This window comes from Xyrauchen texanus, chromosome 4, assembly GCF_025860055.1.
Source record: "Xyrauchen texanus isolate HMW12.3.18 chromosome 4, RBS_HiC_50CHRs, whole genome shotgun sequence".
Taxonomy (NCBI): Eukaryota; Metazoa; Chordata; class Actinopteri; order Cypriniformes; family Catostomidae; genus Xyrauchen; species Xyrauchen texanus.
In genome coordinates, this window is record NC_068279.1 from 10152194 (window position 1) to 10177521 (window position 25328).

At 37.9% G+C, this 25328-nt stretch overlaps 1 protein-coding gene across 1 annotated transcript; it reads left to right on the forward strand.

Moving 5' to 3' along the window:
* The first annotated feature begins 137 nt into the window (after positions 1–137).
* Positions 138–25270, forward strand: si:dkey-112e17.1 (uncharacterized). The gene is made up of 7 exons (XM_052125839.1): positions 138–338; positions 11195–12126; positions 14270–14321; positions 14469–14604; positions 16914–17065; positions 19417–19590; positions 23649–25270. The coding sequence occupies exons 1-7, from the start codon at positions 201–203 to the stop codon at positions 24075–24077; spliced, it is 2013 nt and encodes a 670-aa protein (XP_051981799.1). The 5' UTR covers positions 138–200; the 3' UTR covers positions 24078–25270.
* Positions 25271–25328: the final 58 nt, after the last annotated feature.

A 25328-nucleotide genomic window follows, 5' to 3' on the forward strand; every position in this document is an offset into this window, starting at 1 on the left:
AGCCTTAATGAAAACATCATCTCTTTAATTTTATGACGTACATTAAAGGTAATTCCACCCCCTAAAGCATTGTACAATGGTATTAAGTGTTCCCATTCTCTCTCTCTTCTCGCTTATGTATATTTGATCTCTGCCGTCGTGCACGCCCACCGCCAGACCTCAGCGGTTGCTGCGCGCGTGTCCACTCTTTATGAAGGCGAATGGGGAGAGAGAGGACAAGTCCAGAGAACGTCTCTGCCCGAGCTGAAGTGACTAAAATGGGGCTTCGCGGGCTGACCATGACGTGGGTGTACATGACATTCTGCCTTCTATTGGTGTCTGGATGTGTCGCGCAAAAAGTGAGTTCAAGTGTGTGGTAGTAGCCCACTTTGACTTGTGTTTGTTTGTGATTTATTTCGGCTTGTCAAATGTCGCAAAATGTTTATAGCAGGGATTATATATAGTAGACAATACAGAGTGTATAGTAATTAAATCTACTTTAAACTGATTTTTTAAATTGGTTTAAATTGAATTTATATTCAAATAAATTAATCAATAAATAAAAAATATAATAAAAATGATAAATGATGCAGTAACATACATTTTATGTTATAATTATGTGTATTAATGTTATATTTCTGCAGTGTATGCATTCTAACCATAAAATACGCTATTATATATATATATATATATATATATATATATATATATATATATATATATATATATATATATATATATATATATTATTGTACAATATATCATTATAAAAAAATGTGATAAATTATGCAATATTTTATCACATATCTGTGAATTCATCCACATATGAAAAGATAACCAAAAATATATTGTAATTATTATTATACAATACAAATATATATATATAAAGATTATATATATATATATATAATCTTTTTATTATAATATATACATGAATTAAAATTTGTATTTTAAAATTATAAATGATGGAAAAACATAAATGTATTAATTAAATTACATTAAATAAAATTTATTTTACATTTAAAATGAAATAAAATGTTTTTTTGTGTATTTGCTATTTATTACTCAGCATGTGTTATTTGAGCACACTCATTATCACATGTTCTGTTGTTTTAGCACATTATATTTATTGTATTGTTATTGTTCTGTACTGACTTTTTGGAGAATTCATTAGGAAATGTATCCTATGAAGAAGCATATCTGTCTGGAACACCCTAAGTGATTTTGAATACATGTTGGTGACCCAAAGTATCTAAAACCAACCCTTAAGTTATGTTATTTGAGCAAACTTAGTTATTTTAACAATCTCATTGCATCGTTTACACTTTCACTATCAACTCATTATCAGAAGACATTCTAATTGAAATAAGAAAGAAGTCTACAAATAATATTCGCTTGTGGACAGAGCTTGCAATCTGTGCAGTACTGATTCAGTTCTATATAAACGGTCCTGATCTGCAGAACATGCCATTTATATTCTCTTCAGCTCCATTGCATGTCTATGCTGGCACCTGAATAACCTGGTGTATCACTAAATAATGTACAATTTCTGAATGTGTACCCACATTAATCTACAATTCAGAATCACTGTCAACACACTATTACGGAGGCTGTACACTGTTTATGTAGGTCCTCGCATGCTGGGAAAAAGAGTTTTGGAAATATGTTGTTGAGGGAGGCTTACTGTATCCATGTAGTGATTACCAGATTCCTGTGGAAAACCGGCTACACTTATGCAATTAAACACATTGCTCTGTGGATATTTCCACATGCCTTCTTTCACAAATACATATCACTTTCTCAATGCATGGATATCATGTACAGCTGTGACCAAAAGTATTGGCAGTGACATAAATTTTGTGTTTTGCAAAGTTTGCTGCTTCAGTATTTGTAGATTATTTTTTTTCACATTTCTATGGTATACTGGAAAACAATGATAAGCATTTAATGGGTTTTAAAGGCTTTTATTGGCAAAAACACTCAATTAATGCAAAGAGTCAATATTTACAGTGTTGACCCTTGTTCTTCATAACCTCTGCAATTCAGCTCTGGCATGCTGGATATCAGCTTCTGGGCCAAATCCTGACTGATGGCGATCCATTCTTGCCTTATTAGTGCTCGGAGTTGATCACAATTTGTGGGCTTCTGATTGTCCACTCGTCTTTTGAGGATTTACCACAGGTTCTCAATGGGATTAAGATCCGGGGAGTTGCCTGGCCACGGATCAAAAATTTCAATGTAATGATGTCTGAGCCACTTCATTATCACTCTTGCCTCTTGTGACATGGTGCTCCATCGTGCTGGAAAATGCACGGATCATCACCAAATTGCACCTGGATCGTTGGGAGAAGTTGCTGTTGCAGGACGTTTTGATACCATTCTTTATTCATGGCAGTGTTTTTGGGCAGAATTGTGAGAGAGCCCACTCACTTGGATGAAAAGCAACCACATACATGGATGGTCTCAGTATGCTTCACTGTTGGTCGACACAGAACTCATGGTAGCGTTCACCTTTTCTTTCCCGAACTGGGAAAGTCGGAAGGGGGCTTCATCAGAGAAAATAACTTTGCTCCAGTCTTCTGCTGTCCAATCCTTGTACTTCCTGCAGAATTTCAGTCTGTCCTTGATGTTTTTCTTGGAGAGAAGTGGCTTCTTTGCTGCCCTTCTTGACACCAGGCCATTGCCCAAAAGTCTTCGCCTCACTGTGAGTACAGATGCACTCACAACAACCTGCTGCCAATATTGAGCAAAATCTGTATTGGTGGTGTCGCGGTTCCATAGCTGACTCCTCAGGAGGAGACGGTCCTGGTGGACAGCCTTCTTCACTGCAGTTGAACCTCTCTCCTTGAAGTTCTTGATGATCCGGTAAATGGTTCTTTCAGGTGCAATATTCTTTGCAGCAATTTCCTTGCATGTGAGGCCATTTTGATGCAAAGCGATGTTGGCTATGTGTCTTTTTTTAGAGGTAACCACTGCTAACAAGAACACAATGATTGTAGCTGACTCCTCAGGAGGAGACGGTCCTGGTGGACATTCTGGGACATCCTGAAGCCTTCTTCACCGCAGTTGAACCTCTCTCCTTGAAGTTCTTGATGATCCGGTAAATGGTTCTTTCAGGTGCAATATTCTTTGCAGCAATTTCCTTGCACGTGAGGCCATTTTGATGCAAAGCGATGATGGCTATGTGTCTTTCTTTAGAGGTAACCACTGCTAACAAGAACACAATGATTGTGTTTTTCACTTCCTCCCTCCTTTTATAGCAATCAGTCTGCTCTTATAATCCAATCAGAATGATAGAGTGATTTCACCTGAATAGAACTTGTTCACACTTTCCCAGGTGCTGCTGATGTGATTAGTGAAATGATGTTAGCTGATATTTTTTTGCCAGGGCCAAAAAACTGTGAAATTTGTGTTTTTGTGATAATAATCTAGAAACAATGTGAATCAACACCACAACAACTGAAGCAGAAAACTTTCACCTGTACATGCGAAAAATTTATGTCACTGCCAATACTTTTGGCCACGGCTGTATTGATTCAATACAGTGTAGTGTTAAAAACCATACTGAGATATGGATAGATGTGTAGATCATCAGCATGCTAACTTATGATAATTGTTTATTTTTTTTATGGCAGTACACATGTTTGGGTGTTTTCTATTTTCTCCCAGTGCTTTTTGTGCTGTTTAAACTGATGGTCTTGGCCTTTAAAGTGATAGTACACCCAAATAGGAACATTCTGTCATCATTTAATCACCCTCATGTTGTTCCAATGCCCTGTGACTTACTGTCTAATTTGGAACATGAAAAGAGATGTGAGGCAGTATGACAGCCATAGTTATCATTTAATTACATTGCATCTTTTTTACATGCAATGAAAAGAGAATGGTGACTGAGACAAACACTGCCTAAATAAAAAAAAATTTGGTTGAACTATCCATGTAAAGGTGGGATGAATATGTGCCATTATTTAACATTTGTACTATGATTCACTAACTGTGAAGTGAACTTTGGTCACTATAATGGTGTGCCACACGAGGACAAGGGCTATTTCTCTGAGGTGACGAGCTGTCAGATTCAGTCACGACACTTTCTCCCTGAATGAGGCAGCTTTTACAATTCTGAGAATTGCAAGCCACCAACAAAGGCTTTATTGCTATGTTGATGTGCGTAGCTTACTGAGTTGCTGACTGTGTGTACTGTGCAGAGGTTCTCAACGTCTCAGCAATTATCTGCCCCCTCTAAATGCTTTCTTTGTCTTCTTTCGTATTAACTTCAATTTCGGAACCGCACAAATCAAGTTTGGAATTTGCTGCATGCTCCTTCCAACCAGAGGAACTTTTTTAATAAACTTCATGTCATATAAGAGAGGTTAAGATACTTGTCATGGGTTTGGTCTCTGAAGCAATGAAGAGAGGTTTTGTGCAGATCTGGCCCCTAGTCATCAATATTTTGGACAATGAATTGCATTCTCAGAGTTGGAAAATGCTGTGTGGGTTTGAAATTCCTGTGTGTATGCATGTATTTGTGTTTGCGTATCTATGCAAAGCACTTGCAACTGTGAATGATTTTTCTCAGTTATTCAACAGCAGCTGACAAATAATGCTGCATCTCAACCACACAATTCTTTGATTTTCACTAAGTTTAAGTGGGAACTAACCACTAATGTGCATTTCCTGGCCAACAAAGCACATTTTGTGTGAGAAATGTGGACTTTCGCAATAACCAATTTTTAATGGTTTATTGAAACCGACCCTCAGAATTGCAGAAGAATTAGTCGAATGAGTTATTAGGTCTTGGTGTGAAATGATTATGAAAATGAAATATCGCCAGGATCACTCTGGAAATCTATTATTGTCTAGTATAAACTATTATTTTCAGCGTCACCCTACTGTGAAACTGATTGAGAATCAAAACTCTTCACTGTTTGAATGCAGCATGCCACATGCCACATTTGGATGAAAAATAAGAATTAAAGGAATATTCAGAATTCAATTCCGTTTTGGTCAGGTGACAACATTTGTGGCATATTGCTGATATCTAAATATCATTTTTACTCGTCTTGTTCACGAGTAAGGGTAAACTGGAGCATGAAATCGATAGGCGGATTGGTGCAGTGGCGGAAGTAATCCGGACCGTGGTGGTGAAGAGGGAGATGAGTCCATGGGCGAAGCTCTCAATTTACCAGTCAATCTAAGTTCCTACCCTCACCTATTGTCATGTGGATTGGGAAGTGGCCGAAAGAAAGAGGCCGATATGAGCTTTCTTCGTGGGGTGGCTGGGCTCACCCTAAGAGATAGGTTGTAAAGCTCAGACATCCGGGAGAGGCTTGGAGTAGACCTAATAGTCCTCCGCATTGAAAGGAGGACTATTCGTCGTTCGAGGACTATTCGACTATTCATCTCTCCATTTATTTGTCGCGCTGCTGTTTTTGTTTCACACTCTTGCAGTTTATAAACAGAACTGCATGCATCTCCGTTTATGACTATGGACGAGTCACCCAGGTCCTGTGCTACTCCACAGCGGCGACCCGCTGGACTAAAATAGTCAGAAAATAAACACTTATTATAGGTGTACCATGGTGATTCAGGATACTGACTCCAGTACTCACCGATATGGTTTGAGGAAAGAAGTGTGAGACACAGCTTTGGAGCAACTTAGTTGATTCACATTACTGCATAACGGGTTCTCCCTCTGCGTGTGTTTCGCGCTGGATGACGGTCGTGCTGAGCGGTGCAGGTACAGAGGAGAAGTAGAAGAAGAGAAGAGGATGACACCATTTGCTAAGCGGGGGTGTTTTCATTTTCACCCTTAACACATACATTTTAAACCACAAACTACGGAGTATGCTTGTGAACTAGTATTGATATTGTGAGGTAAAAGGTGTGAGGACAACCCTGTACTTGTATTACATGGTCACAAACTTTATTATTGTTTGAACTTAGTTTCAGACATATACAATATGACCATTATTTCAAAGCACCACAAGTGAAGCCCTTTTAACTGAATTTCTTAACTTCTGAATTTATAGCCTAATGTAGTTGGCAGTAAAAAAAAATTGTATGATACCTGATGACAAAAGAATGACAAGAAAGGTCTTCCATGTTGATAAGCATCTGTACATTTGTGTCTCTGATTGGCAAAGGTGGAAGAGGGTCATCAGATCCCTTTAGATAGCACAAGTAGGGCATAATAGGCTGTGGGACCTTATGTAAATGTCTTTTACTTATTATGCCCGTTTCATTACAATGCTATCTAACCAAACAGCAAAGCCTTCCAACGTCCCCTTTGAGAGAAAATATAACTCTACTAATTACGCCATGCCAGTGCAGGTCTATGATGTAACAACTTTGGGATGTTTGGCATTATAAGAATGCCCCATTTCCTTGTCCACACTGTGGTACTTTGTACACCATTCATGTGAAGTCTACCATGCATTGTACCAGCAGATAGTCTAGTATTATGGTGGAGCCACAGTAATGACCCAATTCCTGTCATACAGAGAGGGAGGCACTTCAAAAATCTCTGTGCAAATCACTGCCAAATTTTTTCTTTTTGTTGTCTTTTGAAATTAAAAGTGATCGCGTTGGAGTTGTTGAACCAAATGGTTTTCCAAAGTGCATATTTAGTTTTTATATGTTTACACCCCCCAGAATAAATGTAATCCAATTGAATCTTGCTCTCCAAGTCATCTGTAGCCATGTGATGCTTTGGGTGTGGAACAGACCAAAATTTAAGTCTTTATTCATGAATCATCCCTTCATGAATCATCACAGTATTTGTCCACTGGCGCATGGTGAGTGAAGCTAAGTGGATGTTTTTAATTCATTCCAATTAAATACATTGAAAACACCTAATCGGCTTCACTCACCACACGTCAGTAGACACATATGGTAACACTTACATTTCACACTCATTTAAACTTTTAGAAATTGTTGCTCAGCAAGCATTAGGACAGGTGTGACATCACTGATGTAAACTGCCATTGCGATGTGTTATGAATACTTGTTTTTCACTTCTTACAGTTTAGTTTTTTCTCTTTCCCATAAAGAGCATTGCTCAAGTTTCCTGTTGTGTTAACCTGAACTCGGCTTACTTTATTTACCAGCATTGAGTGGCATTTAACCGGCTCAAATGACAGGCATGGAATTATTAGAGTAGTAGCACATGAACTCGAGGTACATTTTGGAAAGCTTTAAACAAAAGGATCTCTGTTAGTGGGGAAAAACATGGGGAAAGAATAAATGGTAGAAGAGTAACAGAATAACATTCTTTGGACCATGTTGATCAGCTTTTTGGTGGTTTTGTCCATAAAGGAGGCTTTTGCACTTATTTAGCTTTGTCCTAAAACAAGAAATGTTTTTGGAGATCAGGAGGCCAAACATTTCGCAAAAATAAACCATCTAAGAAATGTACAGGTGGACAATGCAATCAATACTAACTTTTCCTCAGTCAGCCTGGTTTATTTACATATGACATTTCTGAGAGAACAGGTTATTCGATGAGAACAAACATTTTTGTGGGGGACACAGTCAGGAAGTGATTGTGAAAAGTGAGCATTTCATGGCAGATGGGTGGAAAATCTGAATGTGAGTTTGAAGTCGATTTAATATAGAGGATGAATATTTAGTTGTAGGAGTCAGGCCATATTGATTTAAACCTCTACCTCCAGGGAATCAAGATGGTGGACATGTCCCGGGCCTAATCCCAATGGTAACACTACTTTTTCAAATCAATTTGCATTTGCCTTTGTTGCCATTACCTTTATTACTGCTTGATCTATTGAAAAGATTTAGAAAGACTGCATAACGTACAAAAGTAGCTTAAACAATGCCTAAATGACCCGGGACATTGGCTATAGATCTCTCTCTCTCTCTCTCTCGCTATCTATCTATCTATATATATATATTATTTTACATAATACAGTGCATGAGTTGTATTGATTACTTTTACTGTGCTTTAATAGTATTTTGTGCCATTTTTCGAGCTTGACACTAAGCAACCAAAGCCAATATAGACTTACATTACATTGATACATTTTAAGATTTTATTATAATTTGCATTCTCCATGGAAGAAAGAAAGTCATACGGTTTTAGAGCCACATTAGGGTGATTCAATAATCGCAGAATTGTAATTTTTGGATAAACTATTACAAAAAATATCAGGTCTTCTGCGAGTCGTTTAACACCAGGTTCTCCACAAATGTGCTGTGACTCATCCAAATAAGCCCAGGCCTCATCTCGAACGGCTCACCTTGTCAGGCCCTCGCAGGCTGGCTATCCCAGGCCAATTGGAGTCCCGCAGCACTGCGGTATCATTACGTTTAGGGGGGATTCTGACATAGAGGCATTCAGTCATAATCCCACAGATGGTAGCATCGCACCAGTGGCTCCTCAACCAAGCACACGCACCAAATGTCTGAACTTGCAGTTCCTCTTATACTGAGCAGGATTATTATTGCAACAATACATCATCAGTAAGGTAAAACTAACCTGTCTCACGATACTCTAAACCCAGTGAGTAAGAAAATAGGGCAAAATTCCATCTATTGGGGCTAGGCTTGTTACCTGTCTGGCATAGGTCTTGCAGTTCTTTTGTTCCCTCCCACAGTCAAGAACCAGTACCAACATGATGCCCAATAAACAAACGGGCCCCTGCCAAGATCTGGTTCGAAGTTTTCTGCCACTGATTTCCATCTGCCTCCAATTATATGGAGGTCCCCTCATCTTGCACACCTACGAGCTATAACGAACAGCGTGTCTATAGAAAAATCTCTCTGGGGTTAGCAAAGCAGCCAGCATATCCAGCTTTGATACCCAATGAAGGAGGAAGGGTTGAATAGGCAGGCTGAAGGTAATTTTATACACAGGACATTTAGTTTTGTTGCTCATTGGGTTTCTTTTCCAGCTGTGTGATGTTATTGTGCTGAAATTGGGTCTGTGCTGTTTCTGTACGCAATTTTCTAGCATCTAGCAACTTACCGTCAGACCAACAACATCTGCCAAAATTGTTTACCAATGTTAATGTGGCATTCCATGAACCGGAGCAGCAAGAAAGACTTTCCTCTTGGTTTGTTGAACTTGTACCATCCTTTTGAACTTTCACTGCTAGAGCTACCACAGCCTGTTAAGATGTTTTAAAACCCTATAACCCCTGTAGGGTATGCTCTGGGAAAAATGACATTTCCTTGAACAGTCAACTGTTTCCCTACTGGTTATAAGGTGTTTTAGAATTTGTGTTCATGCTAAATATGCTTATCATATTAAACTCAAGGGTTGCATAAATTTCAACCTGGTCTCATAAAATCATGTGACTATACCTAAAAACATTTTCAAGGAGTATTTTTGCTAAATTATTTTTATGTGGTTCACTGAACCATGGCAGTTTCCTTGTGAAATAAACACCAGATGCACTAAATCAACAATGACTTCAAACTTTGTCACAGATCACAAATAATATGGCAGATCATATCAGTTCATAAACACTTTTGCTCTGTTCCTCACACAATGTTATCTTATGATATCAAAACACTTTTACTATAGTACATGACTTGTAAGTCGACACATTTTAATGTTTGCATTATATAACCAACAATATTTACATGCTTATTCAATAGCATTGAAGTTACACGGTAGCTCAACTGATAGAATATTGCACTTGCAACGCAAAGGACCTAGGAATGAGTTTGGAAGACCATGCAAGTTGACACCTGAGCCAAAAGTACCATAAAAGCAGTAACATTTTTTGTTTTTTTATGACACTATCTGTTAGGGTTAAGCTGTGTTCACACTGCCAGCAACATGCAGCGACAAAACAACCTCATCTCATTCATTTTCAATGAGAGCTGGTGACTTCCGGTGACCGTTGGCGACCGGATGTGGGCGTGTCCAGCAACGCAACAAAGTTGAGAAATGTTTAACTTTATGCAAATGAAGAGCGACGTTCGGGAGCGACAGCCAATACGAGAGAAGATGGTAGAGGTCACGTGATCCTAATATTTTAATAATAATAATAATTGTAAAGAAACAGTGCTGTTTAGGCTCTCCATACACACCACTAGCGACCTAACCGCCAGCCACTGGCGACATGCAGAAATGAAGTAGTGTGATAGGGACCAAGGTAGTCACCAGGAAAATCACAACGTGGAGAAGGAATGGCATGCCAAAAAGGTGTTTATTCCATTAGAGGTGCAAAATGTGCAAATAAATAATGTTTATAAGAAACTAGACCTGTTTTAGGTAAGAGCAGCACCTACTCCCCTCCCTAAACAATTGAGGCTGGAGTATATTGCGCTCGAGCAGTGATGGCAATCTTGTCCATGTGTTCAAACACTAGGTGTCCATCTTGTCTTTCCTCTAGTCGTGGCTGGGTTAAATATGGAAATTTTCCCACCTTTTCCAATTAGAACATACCATTATTTAAATAAAAATAACCTTTACCTCCCCATTCTTGAATACAAAATATTTGAATAAGTACATAAGATTGATTTAAAATTAGAGTTAAAAACAAAACCAATAAATAGGATGAATAAAACCTTTGTACAATACATCCCCATTAAATATTGCAAAGTAGTGAGTAAAACAATAAGTCCATGAAACACATTAAAATCCCATGATGGAGACTCACAGGCTCTCCATCACACTTAGATTTAAGGTTTATGGTAGGGAGGTTTTTGTTGGTATAAAACTCGATGGATCACCCCTTTTAAAAACCTTCTGTTCGAGAACATATTTAATTAGCTTTTAGCACCTCACAGTGGACATTTCACTTGGGAAATGCCTTCATACATGTAATAAACCACGCAAAGTCATTTTCCAAAAATATCACCACAGTCACATCATTTCATGAGATCATGCTGATAAATTTCCATTGTGAGTAGTCTTTATACATTTTCTTTGCTGCCATGCAAAGCTTATTCGTGTCAGGGCTTCAATGCATCTCTCAATGCAAACGTCACTTTCTCTTTGGCTTTGATTCATGCACATGAACAGTGTCGTTGCTTTCATTGTGTTTTAGATTTTCGCTGAAATACACACAACATGATTATACATCATTCAATGTGTCCAGTAATCATCGGCTGCACTAGCTTGACACTTCACTCCCCAGAATGCATTGGGGAACATTGACAAGTAACTAGAAAGTGCCTTAAAGGTGAAGTGTGTATTTTTTTCCAATGTTAAAATACATTCTCTTAATCCTTTCTCTTTGATCTTTAGGTATACTTTGATTGTGGAGCCAAGGTGGATGTTGTGGATGTACAGGGCTTTATTCTGTCACCCGGCTTCCCTTATAACTACTCATCTGGCACTCACTGTGTTTGGCAGTTCTTTGTGCCCGTCGGCCACCAGCTGACCATGGAGATGTTTGATTTCGATGTCTTTGAGAGTCACAACAGTCCTACCACTTCAACAGCCAATGTGGATGAGTTAACGAATGATGAAGGACCACTGGTATCAAAAGGCCTTGCTATTAGTCAGAACATGGGAAGTCCAGTCAAAGAACCCCAGTCGACACATAGGGAGCAAGTCAAGCAAGTGGTTGTCCAGGAGCAGTCCACCAAAATGGAGATGACCAAATTTTCCAATTCTGCCAAAATGCTCTCAGATTCCCCAGCTGCAATACCCTCAGATTCACAACCTTCTCTCTCATTATCTGGAACTCAGGCAGTTGACGATAAGGTCAGGAATTCTGTCTCACCCCAGGTATCCAGAGCAGGTAATGACCCCACAGATAAAGTAGGTCACTTTGTCTCTGAAAGCCCACGTACAGCCACAGAAATGGACGAATCTGTGAGACCTGAGACCCAACAACCTTTGATGGATGCTTGTCCCAATGATGTGCTCTATATATCTGATCTCATCACCTTCTCCTCCCGATTCTGCGGTTCTAGACAACCTTCTAGCAGCCAGTTGGTGTTTGGGGCAGATGATGAGATGGTGGAGGTCATCATGGAGTTGATAACTACTACCCACTGGGGTCGTGGTTTTGCTCTGCTCTTCCATTACCAGAATCAAACCCAGAAGCCCACAACTGGACAACAGAGATCAGTTTTGACCTCAGACGGCAACACTGGCGCATTGCTCGGTGCAGTAAGTGGAGTGGTCGTGTTTTCTGTGGCTCTTGCTGGCACCCTCTGTGTTATTTTCAGGTAAGACTAAACGTTTCTTCTGCAGGTGGAGATGTTTTTTGGTAAGTGCCATGAAAACCTGGCTAAAAAACATTATATTAAATGCTAGCTATGTTGCATCCTCTATTGGAACGCCTACGCAGAAGAGTTTTCCTGTTATAGCAGTTCATATCAGTTCTAAAATACTTTTCACTCTGTTCCTCTCACTATTTTTACTACAGTGAAAGACTTGTGGCCATACATTTTAATGCGTGCAATGCATTACCAACTACATTTATAAGCTTGTTTGCATGTGATCAAATTATGCAGTAGTTGGTCAACTGATAGAGCATCACACATGGGATGCAATGAACCAGGGTGTGAGTCCTAAAGAGCATCCGAGTCTGCACATGAGCCGAAAGTGTCATAGAAGCCCCATAAAATGACATTGCTTCAATTGCATTTTTATATCAAATATTCTTTTTTATGACACCATCAGTTAGGTTTAGGTTTAAAGTTCAGGCTAGGGAGGTTTTGTTTATATAAAGCTAGATAGAGCATTATCCTTAAAAGCCTCATCTTTTTCAAGATGCACTACTTGATATATTATGTCATTTTATTACGTGTCGTATTATATACAATGTAATATCATTTTGCGAAAAAATATCATCACGTAACATAAATTTGCAAAAATATCACCACAGTCAAAAGTCTGGTCGTTTCACATCCTTGCTCTCTCCATTACAATTAGTTGTCATAAATGCAATTAGTCTGACATTCGTTGTCTTTAGAATTCAGATGTCTCATTCACAGTACCATGTCTGTGATATCGAAAGTCTCAGTTGAGTTGGTGTTTACTCACATGAAGGTATTTTTTCCCTATTGTTGTCAGCTTAAACCAAGTCTTTCTTCTCCATTTTCAGAAACACTTTGATGTTAAACGCTATTTATACCTGAGCATGTTCATGATGCCGCACCTGGCATTAAACTAAATGAACAAAATCAAAGTGCAGCCACAGAGGAAAGAAAGAGGAAGAAATAAAAGAAGCTGGGTGAAGGGGTAGAACAGAAAAAAGGAGAGAGATCTGTAGCCCAGAAAGTTGTTTTAATTGATTAAACACAAGCATGATGTATTAAAGTATCAATCTTGTAAGAGTAATTCTTGTTATTCCCATTAGGAGTCGAATAGGTCATTCAAGAGTGACACATGGGTTTTTATTAAAAGGTGAAGAACCTCCATCATGTCTTCCCTGTCAGACTATACTGATTATTAAACATATCATTTTTTTTGATTACACTGTTTTTAATACTAATAGACAAAGGTTTTATTCAGAAACAAGCTTACCAGATATTTGTACAAATTTGTCACCTAAAAAGACAGTTTCTGTCTAACATAAATCTAAAATTCCTTTTTTCATTTGTGTGTTTTTTGATATTTAATCTGTTCTCACCATTGTTGCTGACATGGTGCTAAAAATAAATAAATTAATAAATTAATTCCCATTAGGAATGAGAGTGTGGCTTTTGACACTGGGTGTCATAACAAACAGCATTTAGTACTGTCAAAGTTACTGAGAGCCAGGTCTTTAAGGATGCCAGACAGTAGCTAAGCTATTTTCAAAATATTGCAGTTTTTCCAGGTCCAGTTGTCTTTAGATGTTACCAATTCAACATCTAATCCCAAAGCTACTAAAAGGTATTATGTAAACATTCATCATTTTTTATTGCAGCCCTTAGCGGTTGCGCATCTATCATTTTTTCAAGAATAATAAACAGAAAACTATTATTGCAATGTCCTTAGTGTTTCCTGTGGGATATACAGCCAATATGACTGAGGCCCTTTGGATGGTTTGGGTATAACATTTATCAGCTATTGAAATTATGTTCTTTTAATATGGAAAGCCTGGCCTGCTTAGGAACCAGAGGTCATACAATTACATCAGAGAAATCGGACCGATTAAATATCCAATGCATCCTGCAACTCGCCTCAACAAAATTACGGTCATGTTCTAAGAACATACCGGTCATGAGTCTTGGCTATGTGTCCTGCCAGATTTAATAGCAGATACTGGAATGTAGTTGAGCTTAGAGAAGTAAACAGTTATTTAATGGAACACTAAATGAACCAATAAAAATAAATTAAACCAAACAAGCTGATGTTAGTTGTTCTCTGTTGTTTTCACAGACCCAAACTCCATGTGAAAGGAGCCAATGTTTCCTCATTAATCAGCTCAGAGGTAAAGCTTCAAAACACAAGACCAATTATGCTCTTCCATTCTGTTCAAAGAGGATCTTCCCTTTATGATGAATGAAGGAGAGTTTATACTGTATCCTGTAACTGCTGTAGCCCATGTAGAATTCATACTTCTATTTTTATGTTGTAGGTTCCAGAAGGAGTGCTGAATTCAGCAGTAGATGTAAGTGAACTACAGATGGTTTCTTCTAATCACTTGGAGCAGCAGCCTGGTACAGTGAATGATAACAACAACCATTCCCTCCACCGCAGTCTGTCCCATACAGGTGCTAAATATCTCTTTATCCCTCTCTGTCTTGTCTTTTTCTCTATCACCACTCCTCTATCCTTGAATCCTGTTTTGCAATCAATCTATTTATTTTAAACAATTACTGCTTTGTTCATCAGGTGTGCATTTTTAATATTGAATGTTTTCACAAATTGCTCTGTTGGTCGAAATGAAATTTTCCAGGATTAGTGAAGACATTGTGGAAGGTCCTGCCAATGACTAGCATTAATTGACTATTAAGAGGTTCACCGTTATTGCGGAGTGCAAAATCAGGAGACGCGTGGAAGCTGCGCTTTAGAGACATTCACCAATCAAAGGGAGGACTGCTCTTTACTCCCAAAAGTGAAAACGGTAACAGTAATGCTACAGAACATGCGCAGTACTTCACAACGTGTGAGAATGCCCTTAGGTGTCAGGGAGGAAGAGGAGACGAGGATGAGGAGCCAATGCACAGATGATTTTCATGCATGGCAGAATTCTCTCTCTGATGTATTTATTATAATATTAATTGATCATAAAGTTATCTCACAGTGTGCTTTAAATAAATAATCAAGGGGTGCGGAGTATCAGATAAGCTACTGTATATCTAGATATATTTATATGCACTTTGTTTGCTCAGTGAAAAGCATTGTGCATTGTCAGGGGGTTCTTATCATTCTCAAAATGTGGCCCAGTCTGAAATTTCAAATGCCCCCCCACGTATTTCAGCCTGGCACTGACTCTGCCTCGTCTGAACCTATACATTCAGATGAATTAGTCTCTTATAGGAACAGATAAAAGGTTTAATTATTTCAAGAACAATACTACAAGACTACAACAGCTCCATTAAGTGTAAAAGTTAATTTCCTCATACATTCCAAAAACATGGAATTATTTAAAACAAATGTAATAATAATTGTCAGTTAAAAGCTTTTTGATTAATCTAATCTAAAAATATATTTGTCTCAAAACAGACATGAATCATCAGGATGAGATTTGTTGCAAAACGTTTTTTTTAAAACAGATAAATTGTCTGACATCATAAGTCTTTGTGACCACAATGGCCTCATCAAACCTTTCAACTCTGTTATGATGGAAAAAATTACAAAATATTAACTGTGAATAATTTGATGCGATGCAATGAGATTTGCTAGTTAGCTGGCAATTTTTGCACTGACATTCAACCCTGTAAAATTAGAAACCTTAATTGTAGTTATGATGTTTGATTTATTAAGGCACAACAAAACAGAGTAATACTACTAGAATTCACTCAATGTCATTTTTTTTTCTGAGAAAATGTAGAATTCTTCCTTGACCCAGGGCTGGACTGGTAATCTGGCATACCGGGAATTTTCTCGGTGGGCCGACCCATTTTGGGGCCGATCAGGGGCAGATTGGCCATCGAGAGAACGGAGTGGGCTGGTGTGTGTCGACTGCGAAACGGGCCGAATTGGCCGCTATAAGCTAAAATGAGCCGCCGCATTATGCAGAATGGACCACAAAACGGCACCGCGATATGCAGAAAAGGACAGCAAACACCCCCCCCTGCCTTGACCCTCACTTTCTTAACCCCTTTATTCTGTGACATTTCTCCTTTTTGAAAATTATGGTTTGTGTGACATCATACAAGTCATTTTGATCACATTGACCTTGTCAAACATGTCATCAACTTTGAGGAAATCAATGTGATCGGTTTTGGCATAAAGTACAAAATATTGTCTGTTAATAATATGATGCGATGATATGATATTTGCTAGTTAAAGGATTAGTTCACCCAAAAATGTTAATTCTCATAATTTTCTTGGCTTTCTTTGTCTTTCCTGACTTTGTTGCACTTTAATGTCATGCTGTATCACACTGACAAAGTGATTGATATACAGTATGTCATCATAAAAGTCCCTCCCCTCGAAATCCAAACACATGTGGTCACTGGAGATGCATTTAAGTGAACAGGTGTAAGCAGCAATGCATCTCACCTGACCACATGTGATCTGATCGCACCTTAATACCAGGTTTAAACAGGGTCATAGTGATGGGAAGTCGAAAACATAATGCAATAAGGGAGAGATTTGAGAGACATTGTCTTTAGACTTAGCTTGAAATTCTAAAATCCCTCTCTCTTTTAACTTGGCCCAATCATACCCTGCTACAGAACTTTAGCATTTCCATTTAACCTGCCAATAAACACCAGGTTACTAAGCTGATGTTTTTGTTTGACTCCATCACAAATGTAAACTTCAATGTTATTCAGCTTTTACATCTGCTGAAACTGTTGCATTTACAGTCAATTTACAAAGATTATATATAAAATCCTATATCATTCTGAAGGGTTATCAGTCAATGGAGCATGTGATGTATCAGAGAAAGCTGCTCTAGAGATGTTCTCCAGTGGCCGGACAGAAATAGAGCTGGGCACAGATGAAGTGTTTGTGATCGCTTCTGCACCTACTTCAGCCAAACTTCCCTTGTCTTCACACATTGTGAGTAGACCATAAAGATAGGTGTTTTCTAAGAACCCATTATACACACATATATATATATATATATATATATATATATATATATATACTATATGCATATATATAGTCATATTTACATCTGATTGTAAACTATTGCATTTATAGTCAATTTATATATATATATATATATATATATATATATCGGTTTGATATATATCGGCCTTTCTCTAAAAAACGTTTCAAGATGAATATTCCACAAAAGTTTGGTTTTAAATTATTATTATTATCAGGTTTTATTTGTTAACATTATCTACTATGTTAGCATTTATTAATCTTAATAATTAATGTTGGTTTCAACATATAGTATTACATTTTAAAAGGAAAAGTTGTATAGGTTAACATTGTTTAATGCGTTATGAACTAACATTTACTAAAAAAATAAACAATTGTATTTTGATAAATTAACAGTAAACACATTTAATACATGCTGTAAAAACATTGTTTATTGTTAGTTTATGATACCTTATGCATTTACTAAATTATGCATTTAGTTTTATTTTGTATTCTGCCATTTTTGCAATAACTTTTTACAAATTGTTTAAAACCTAACATCTTTTTGTGGAATGTTTTGCTTGGAAAGTGTGCTTGTGCTGTCTTTACATAAAATAAATGCCACTTGATTGGATATCCAACCTAGTGAAATTCATACATTTGTAATTGCGCCTTAAGTGTCCAAATGCTTTTTGGAGCCACCGTATTAGTCTGATTTCCTTTTTATGTTTTTAAAAATGTTGCTTTTGTTTATCACTTTATACTTTGATGGTTATGTAATCTCTGTTTACTTTCGCTCAGTTGTTTCAAGCATTCTTCATGACAGTGAATTGCTCCCAGCATGAATAGCTGGTGCAGTGTTGTACGTTGACGGAGGCCAAGCTTCGTGGTGTGTGGTAATGTTGTGGATGAGGGGCATAGAAGTCGCTCTTCACTAGAGACTGCAAGGACGCAGAGACTCTGGCAGCATGAAGGGGTACCTGGCCCGCTAATAGCTCTGACTAATGAATGCTTTCCGCCTGTAGCCAATTTCCCAGCTCCAGCACTCTGTGGTTCTGTGCGCGAGTATGTGTGTGTGTGTGTGGTCCGTGCTGAATTGGCTCTAAAATGTGGAATAAAAAATTTGCCAAGCTGTGTGATCATCCAAAGAGATTTTATAGGAATCAGAAACCAGCATCTCTTAGCGAGAGACTCTACGTCCAACTGAGTGCCCGCTAACACATTTGAATTTTTTTTCATTGTTTGCCTTTGGCCAAAGACAGACAATTTGGTATTGTCTTGGCTGAAATATGTTGCAAAGCCAGAACGGCTCAAGATTAAACCCTTCATAATACTTGTCTAGACAAGCAGAGCTTTGAGAGATCAAGTGTGAGAACTGTCAAACTCCAACCGATGAGAAAACCCCTTCTGATACTCACCCACACGCTTTGCACATGCCCGATTAACATCTGACTGATACATTTGGAGGTTTTTACTTGTTGTGACCCCCAGATAGATTTCAATTTCTGCCATTGTGTCTGGGACTCTTAAAGAACATGATAAATCCTTTGTAATCCAACTAAAGCAACCCTTTAAGGAACTTTCTTTGTGAATATCTACTGACTTTAGCAGGGTTCTATTGAACAGAAAGCTCAAATTTCAAGCCACAGTCCCACATGCATTACTGAAGAATTTAATATTAACTATAAAATTTTACTTCAAGAATTTTACTGTCTAGAGTTTGCACCATTATGAAGCTTTGGTGCCTGTTCTGGTGAATTCTTCAAAGAGTTTACTGTTGGAAATTTGTAAGTCACTTTCCTGCCAAAATCAAGCAAATTAGAATGTAAAATGTTTGAAAAGGATTCCTAAAATTATAATGTAATTTCTCAAATATTTGGAAATGTTTACTTCCTGTGAATGTTGATACTGGATGTAATTGGCCAACACATTTTAACTAAGACTGGTGTAATCTTTTTAGAATTTTAGTTAAAATTACAGATGCCGCAACATGTAAAGAAACATGATTTATGTCCATTTAAAAAGAATGTTATTCTTAAGGGTTGTTAATCAAATACTCTGCTTAAATCTCCATACATAGTTCAACCAGAAATATGCAAGTGAACCATGCAAATGCATATCCTTTTCCAGGTAATTTGATTATTTCCATTTTTTTATTTAATTAATTTGGTCCACATTTTTATCCAAAATGAGAATAACCTTTAAATAAACCAAGCATAAACGATTGAATCCAAGGGAGAAAACGATAAAAGTCGGGCTGCCATACCAATTTTCATACCCAAAGCACAACAGTTAATCTCTAAATTTGTTGTTTCTCATAGCAACGCGAGCGTTTCCTGAGACACAGTGACACAGGTCCCAGCCGCACTGGATCGGCCAATAGTGCGCGACCACGAGCGTGGAGTGTCCGAACATTCCAGGATCTCCTTCCTCAACTTCATAAGAAATGGTGCAGCTGGAACTCCACCAGTCCCTTCACCAAACTGGTGGACCATGTGAGTATTTACACATAAAACCTTTTGATCGCAATTATAAGATCACTGGTGAGAGATTTAAAGTATCATGATACTTGTTTAGCGCCAATCGTTCACACCTCAGACTGAAAAAATACTCATGGATTAGTATTTAGGCATTAGGCATGAAGAAATATAAAAAATGTGGATGGATACGGGCAGAGGTGGGTAGTAACGTGTTACATTTACTCGGTTACATTTACTTTAGTTACTTTTTGGGGAAAATACTTTTACAGTAGGTTTAAAAGTGGGTACTTTTTACTTTTAATCAAGTCAATTTCGAATGATTTTTTATACTTCTTTACAATAGGTGGCGTTCCTTTCATTACATTACTGGGTTTAATTTGAATTAATGTGTAATTTATTGAGAGATTATTGAATGGGATTTTTACAAGCGGAAGTTCACAGCTGCGTGTGCTGAGCCGCTGTCACAGACTGTCATTTAAACACTGCTGCAGCATCAAACTCTTCAAAGTAGAAAAAAGTATTTTGTCATGCAATGCCTTCATTTAACACCAAGACAAGCTGATATTTCAAGATTCAAATCACAGCTCCAATTTAAGGAAGCACGCTGAGGTACATTTTTGCTCTAATCCTAATGCGTTTTTTCTGTGTAATGAGATGGTCAATTTCAGGGTGATAAAATGTAACTGGGTTCTTATGACATCAGTTTTTACATGTACATTTTTAAATCAGTGCAGCAATATATCAGTGTGCTTTCTCCCACGTCCCGCATGTCATGAGAAGTATTTACGCATTTACTCCACGCCCTAGCAGGGGTACTGGAAACTGTCGCAGCTACTTCAGGTGGACTAACTGTAAACTGTAAATCCATGTAAACATCCAAGTTGAGTGTAAGTCACTGCCATTCACGAGATCGACAACTGGAGCACGAACAGACAGCAATTCTGCGCATGCACAGCGAGGTGAGTGGGGCGCACACGTGAGATGTGCGGGCGCGAGGCAATCAAATAGCGAAGAGAGTGGCTGTGTCCGCGATCGCTCACTCATTCACTATTTCCTATTTAGTGAATGGGAGTTAGTGCACTATATCTTACAGTAAGTGAACGAAATTAGTGAATTTGGATGCTGAGTGTCGGAGCTCTAGGGCTATCGCAGAAACAATGTCACATATGATAAATACTTAGGCCTTACTTGTTATTCTTATTAAATAATATATTAATACAGTGTTTTCCAACCACTGTGCCGCGGCACACTAATGTGCCGTGAAAGATGGTCAAGTGTGCCGTGGAAAATGATCAAATTCCACAAAATAAATAAAATGCATGAAAAAAATGATAATTTATGGGATCCAAACTCCTCACCTTTCAGAGAAATTTGCCATTTGAACCATAATCGGTCACTTTTGTGATTGTGAAGAGCAATGATTAATGTGCAAAAGTGAGTGATATTTATACGCATGAAGGGTCTTTCACATGACTCCCGTCAACGCTGCAGAATACATTGAAGTCTATGAAGTGACTTTACACGTTTTACATGTTTTTGCTTCATCAATAATGTCTTTGAGAGTACTGAGCAACCAGATATATTTAAAAACTGTCCAAATATGTGAAGAGTCATTGAATGTCTCATAATTTCTTTTAATTAAATATTACCTTATCGTTTATGAATATCAGAGACCCCAGTTATTGAACTCATTTAAATTCACCAAGAAAATGCTTAGACCTAAACATAAACGAGTCTTTTTATTACTTTCTGCTATCAAAGCAACTGCAAGCTTTTTTTCTCTCTTCCAAATACATGTTTTCAATGTTTATTGTGCACACCTCCTGCTTTTTTACATGGCAAACTCGTAAAATCGCTCCCCTGTGATGCTTTCTGCAACTCTTGTCATGTGGAGGGCAATGCGGCGCTTGAAGCTGCGTACACACTGCCAGCGACTTTATCGCTGCAGGTCGCCAGTGGCTGGCGGTGAAGTCGCTAGTGGGTGTTCCCACTACTGGTTGCCTAGTAACGTTTATAAATGACATTCACGGATGTCATTCCATTGCTGTTGACAGCGAATCTCTTTTCTTGCCACTAAAAACAAACATTTTGGAGGGAAAAGACTAAATATAAATGAATCAGTACATAAAATGCTTTATATCAAAGATGAATGATAAACAAGTCGTGCTGTTTGCCAGAGTGGCTGTTTATCTGCGGCGAAAATGCAAATGTCGGTCTGTCTGGGTCCATAAAATCCCCGCGATCTCAGATACACATTTCCACGCAGTATTTTTCTTTAAAATGTCCTTGTACGTGGGAAGAAACATATCATAGAGCACTGGAAAATTTCTAACAGCAAGAATTAGCCTTTCATCCATCTTTCCGTTACTGCAGGAGAGAGAGAGAGAGAGAGAGAGAGAGAGAGAGAGAGAGAGAGAGAGAGAGAGAGAGAGAGAGAAGGATCACGTGAGCTCTAAATACTCTTTATTTTGCAGCTAATTATGCACAATTGTAAACTTGAATAAACTTGAATCACTAAAAAAGGTGGTTTTAGCTTAATTCTTTAAAAACAAATATCCCCAGAAAAAATGTTTGAGGACCAGTGATTGCCTTACCTTTTTCACCCCTCATGAGTTTGCATCCCTGTAATATGTTGTGGCATTGCAAGAACAAATCTACAAATTAGAAAATAAGCAAATCTGTTGTTTTCTTCATTACCCATTTAGCACTCTTACCACCTGTGACCTCACACAGCATAGCCTACAATAAGTGAATGATTATTTTTTTTGCATAACTGAATTTCAAACATTACAAGTAAACACGCAACTAAAACGGACAGAAAACATGGACAAGATCTTGAAAAGCAAAAATATTGACGATGGTTAGCCTATGTGAGATAGTGGTGTGCCGTACAATTTTTTTGTCATAAATAGTGTGCCCCGGCAGGAAAAAAGTTTGGGAAAACACTCACACGCAGTAAGGCACAAACGATGCAAGTAAATGGGTTGATACAGAAAACATTAAATACACACTGTTATGAAAAAAGTATAGCCACAATACTTTAGCATAATGATTGTTAACATGTATTTAGTGTGAGAAAATTGCTTTCTATCTTTGTTTGTCAAAAGATATTCAGTATTTTAACTTCTCATTCAATTTATAGGGTACAAAAAAGAGAGCTGACTTAACTTTTGAGTTTTTGGTTTGCATTATTGTCCTCTGCTTTTGAAAAAGCCGATGTGTTACACCCACACGCAAAGTGATGGAATCAGCGCTCCGTTTAACATCTTGCCATCTCACTACTCAGAAAAAAAATGCATTGAAATAAAATAGGCATTGGTGTGTTGTTGTAGAAGTGATCAGATGCTAATGTCTACTAGTGTGACATCACAATGTGGAGGAAGTAAAGAATGATTCGTTTTGACAGCCTGGTTTCAACAAATGCTCTTATTGCAGTGAGGAAAGAGATTTGAGTTCTGAAACTTACAGTATGTATTTTAAGTATTTTATAGTTCATCGACTCTTATTTGTCAAAAACTTTTAGGAAAATTTGATTTCTCATGTCATGACACCTTTTAAAGGCCACATGAAATAAAAATGTAAGTTGTGTAGATTTTAGTCCATGACTATTAGGTGTGATATTTGAGGGCATCTATAGGATGGCCTCTTTTGTCATCATGCTCAGGGTATGCTATTTAAAAAAAATTATAATTACGACAAGCCCTTCAATGTCAACTTTTTGTTTCAAAAGGAAACATGTTTAAACACAGGACAGAAAATTACGTTACTTAAGCCATTTTATTGCATCTTCAAAAATTAAAAATTTGTAATTGTGTCATAATTTACTCACCGTAACATAACTGACTGACTTTCTTTCACGGAATACAAAAAGAGATGTTAGGTAGAATGTTCAGGAGTGACAGCATTACAATTTGAAGGTGAGTTAATGATAACAGAACGTTCATTTTTGGGTGAACTATTTAACTACTTTCAAGAGCAGTTTGAACCTATTCATTGAGCAAATTGTGCTTCAAACTTAGTGTTGTGTTATTGATTATTTTTGTATTTATTTTACTGTGACTTTATTCCCTCAGGGACTCCCAAGCACAGCTACATATGCTCACAATTGTGGAAGGGCAAAGGTCCTTTCTGATGCTCCACTTCAGAGTCCTGACCATAACTGCCACTCTGACTCCTTCATGAGCAACGCCTCATACCCCCTGACTCAACCTGCCGAGAGGCAACGCTGGCTCGACTCCACCAGCAACCTCCGACGCACCCGATTCAACACACCATGCTTTGGCTTGCTCTCTGGAACCTCAGAGTCCTCCAATCCACAAGAGGGCACAGCTGTGAATGAAATTACAACCTCTAACCAGCTTGCCGAGCCCACCAGTGCCCACTCTGGCCAACAGAAAGCCCAGGGTGCAGAGGATGACCACATCACTATGCCAGTGTTTGCTATTTCAGAAGAGGAAGATTGTCAGCCTCTTGTAATAGCAGAACATCATGAAAGCCTTTGAAGATCAATAGACAGATGTGTGAAGGCCCAAAAATGCCCCTGCTATCAAAAGGCCATATCTCCGATGTCCAACCAACGGATCGCTCATTAGTGAGGGGAGGAGGCCCAAGCCATGGTGCGGCGTTGCCTCTTGAAAAGCAGGGCTCTTTTACTGTCTCATGCTAACAGAGAAGTAAAGTCGCCCTTGTTGAGTACCAATTTGCTATTTTAACCAGTGCTGTGCAGTTTGAGTGTGATGGTTATGTGACCAGTTCAGCCGATAGATGATATCAGCAGGACTGAAAACTCGCTGCTGATTGGCTTTCACCATATGAGCTGTTCTCAGTGTTTTCTGATTGCAAGACATTGAGCATGTATTTGATTTCAGAGGGAATTATTATGAATGTTGGTATGAATCATGAAAAGTATGTTTTGTTAAAGCGCTTGTTATTGTTCTTCCAAGCCATTGGTTTTGTATTCGCACAGTTCATTTGTTTAGTATAAAACATCTAACAGTATATTTTGTAACCTGAAATTGTTTTGAAATTACTCACATATGTATATGATCAACATTTAACCATGGACACTTAATGTTTCACTCATTAGAGAGAGTTAAAGAAATTGTAGACTGACTGCATTATTTTCATTATAAAAATTCCATATATTGGCTCTATGAACAATACAGCTTGTTCCTAATCCTTTTGCAACACGCAGAAGACCAATTAGCGGGTCTGGTTGAAAGCTGCTTGGCATCTCTTGCAACTTCAAGTTTTTCTTTTTTGCAATTCACCATGGGTCCAATATTTTTTTATACTGTTATAAAGACGAAGCGTTTTTACACAATCATTTTGACATGTTCCAACGGTTTCTGACTGAACATTCTATCGATTCTGTCACTTCCACTATGACATCACAACAGTTTTTCCACCTATATCACTTCTATGTGCCTTGTGGCAATCATCTATGCTGCTAAATATGCACTGATGCAATAATTTGAAAGTGTACACGATCATGTTTTTATAATGTAATCAATTTCATATATGCTGCAGTATTTCCATTGTATAGTGTGTTTTGTAGTTTACATAAATGCAGTAATATTGCCAACAGTGTACTGATTTCAATGTTGGAATATAAAGGGAACTGATCACTGTACAGACATTTAAAAACGCAGTAACACTTCATACAAATAAACATTACTGTATAGTGAAAATGTTTGGGTGCTGTATGAATGCAAACTTGAATATTGCAGATTACACTTCGAAAAGACAGTGAC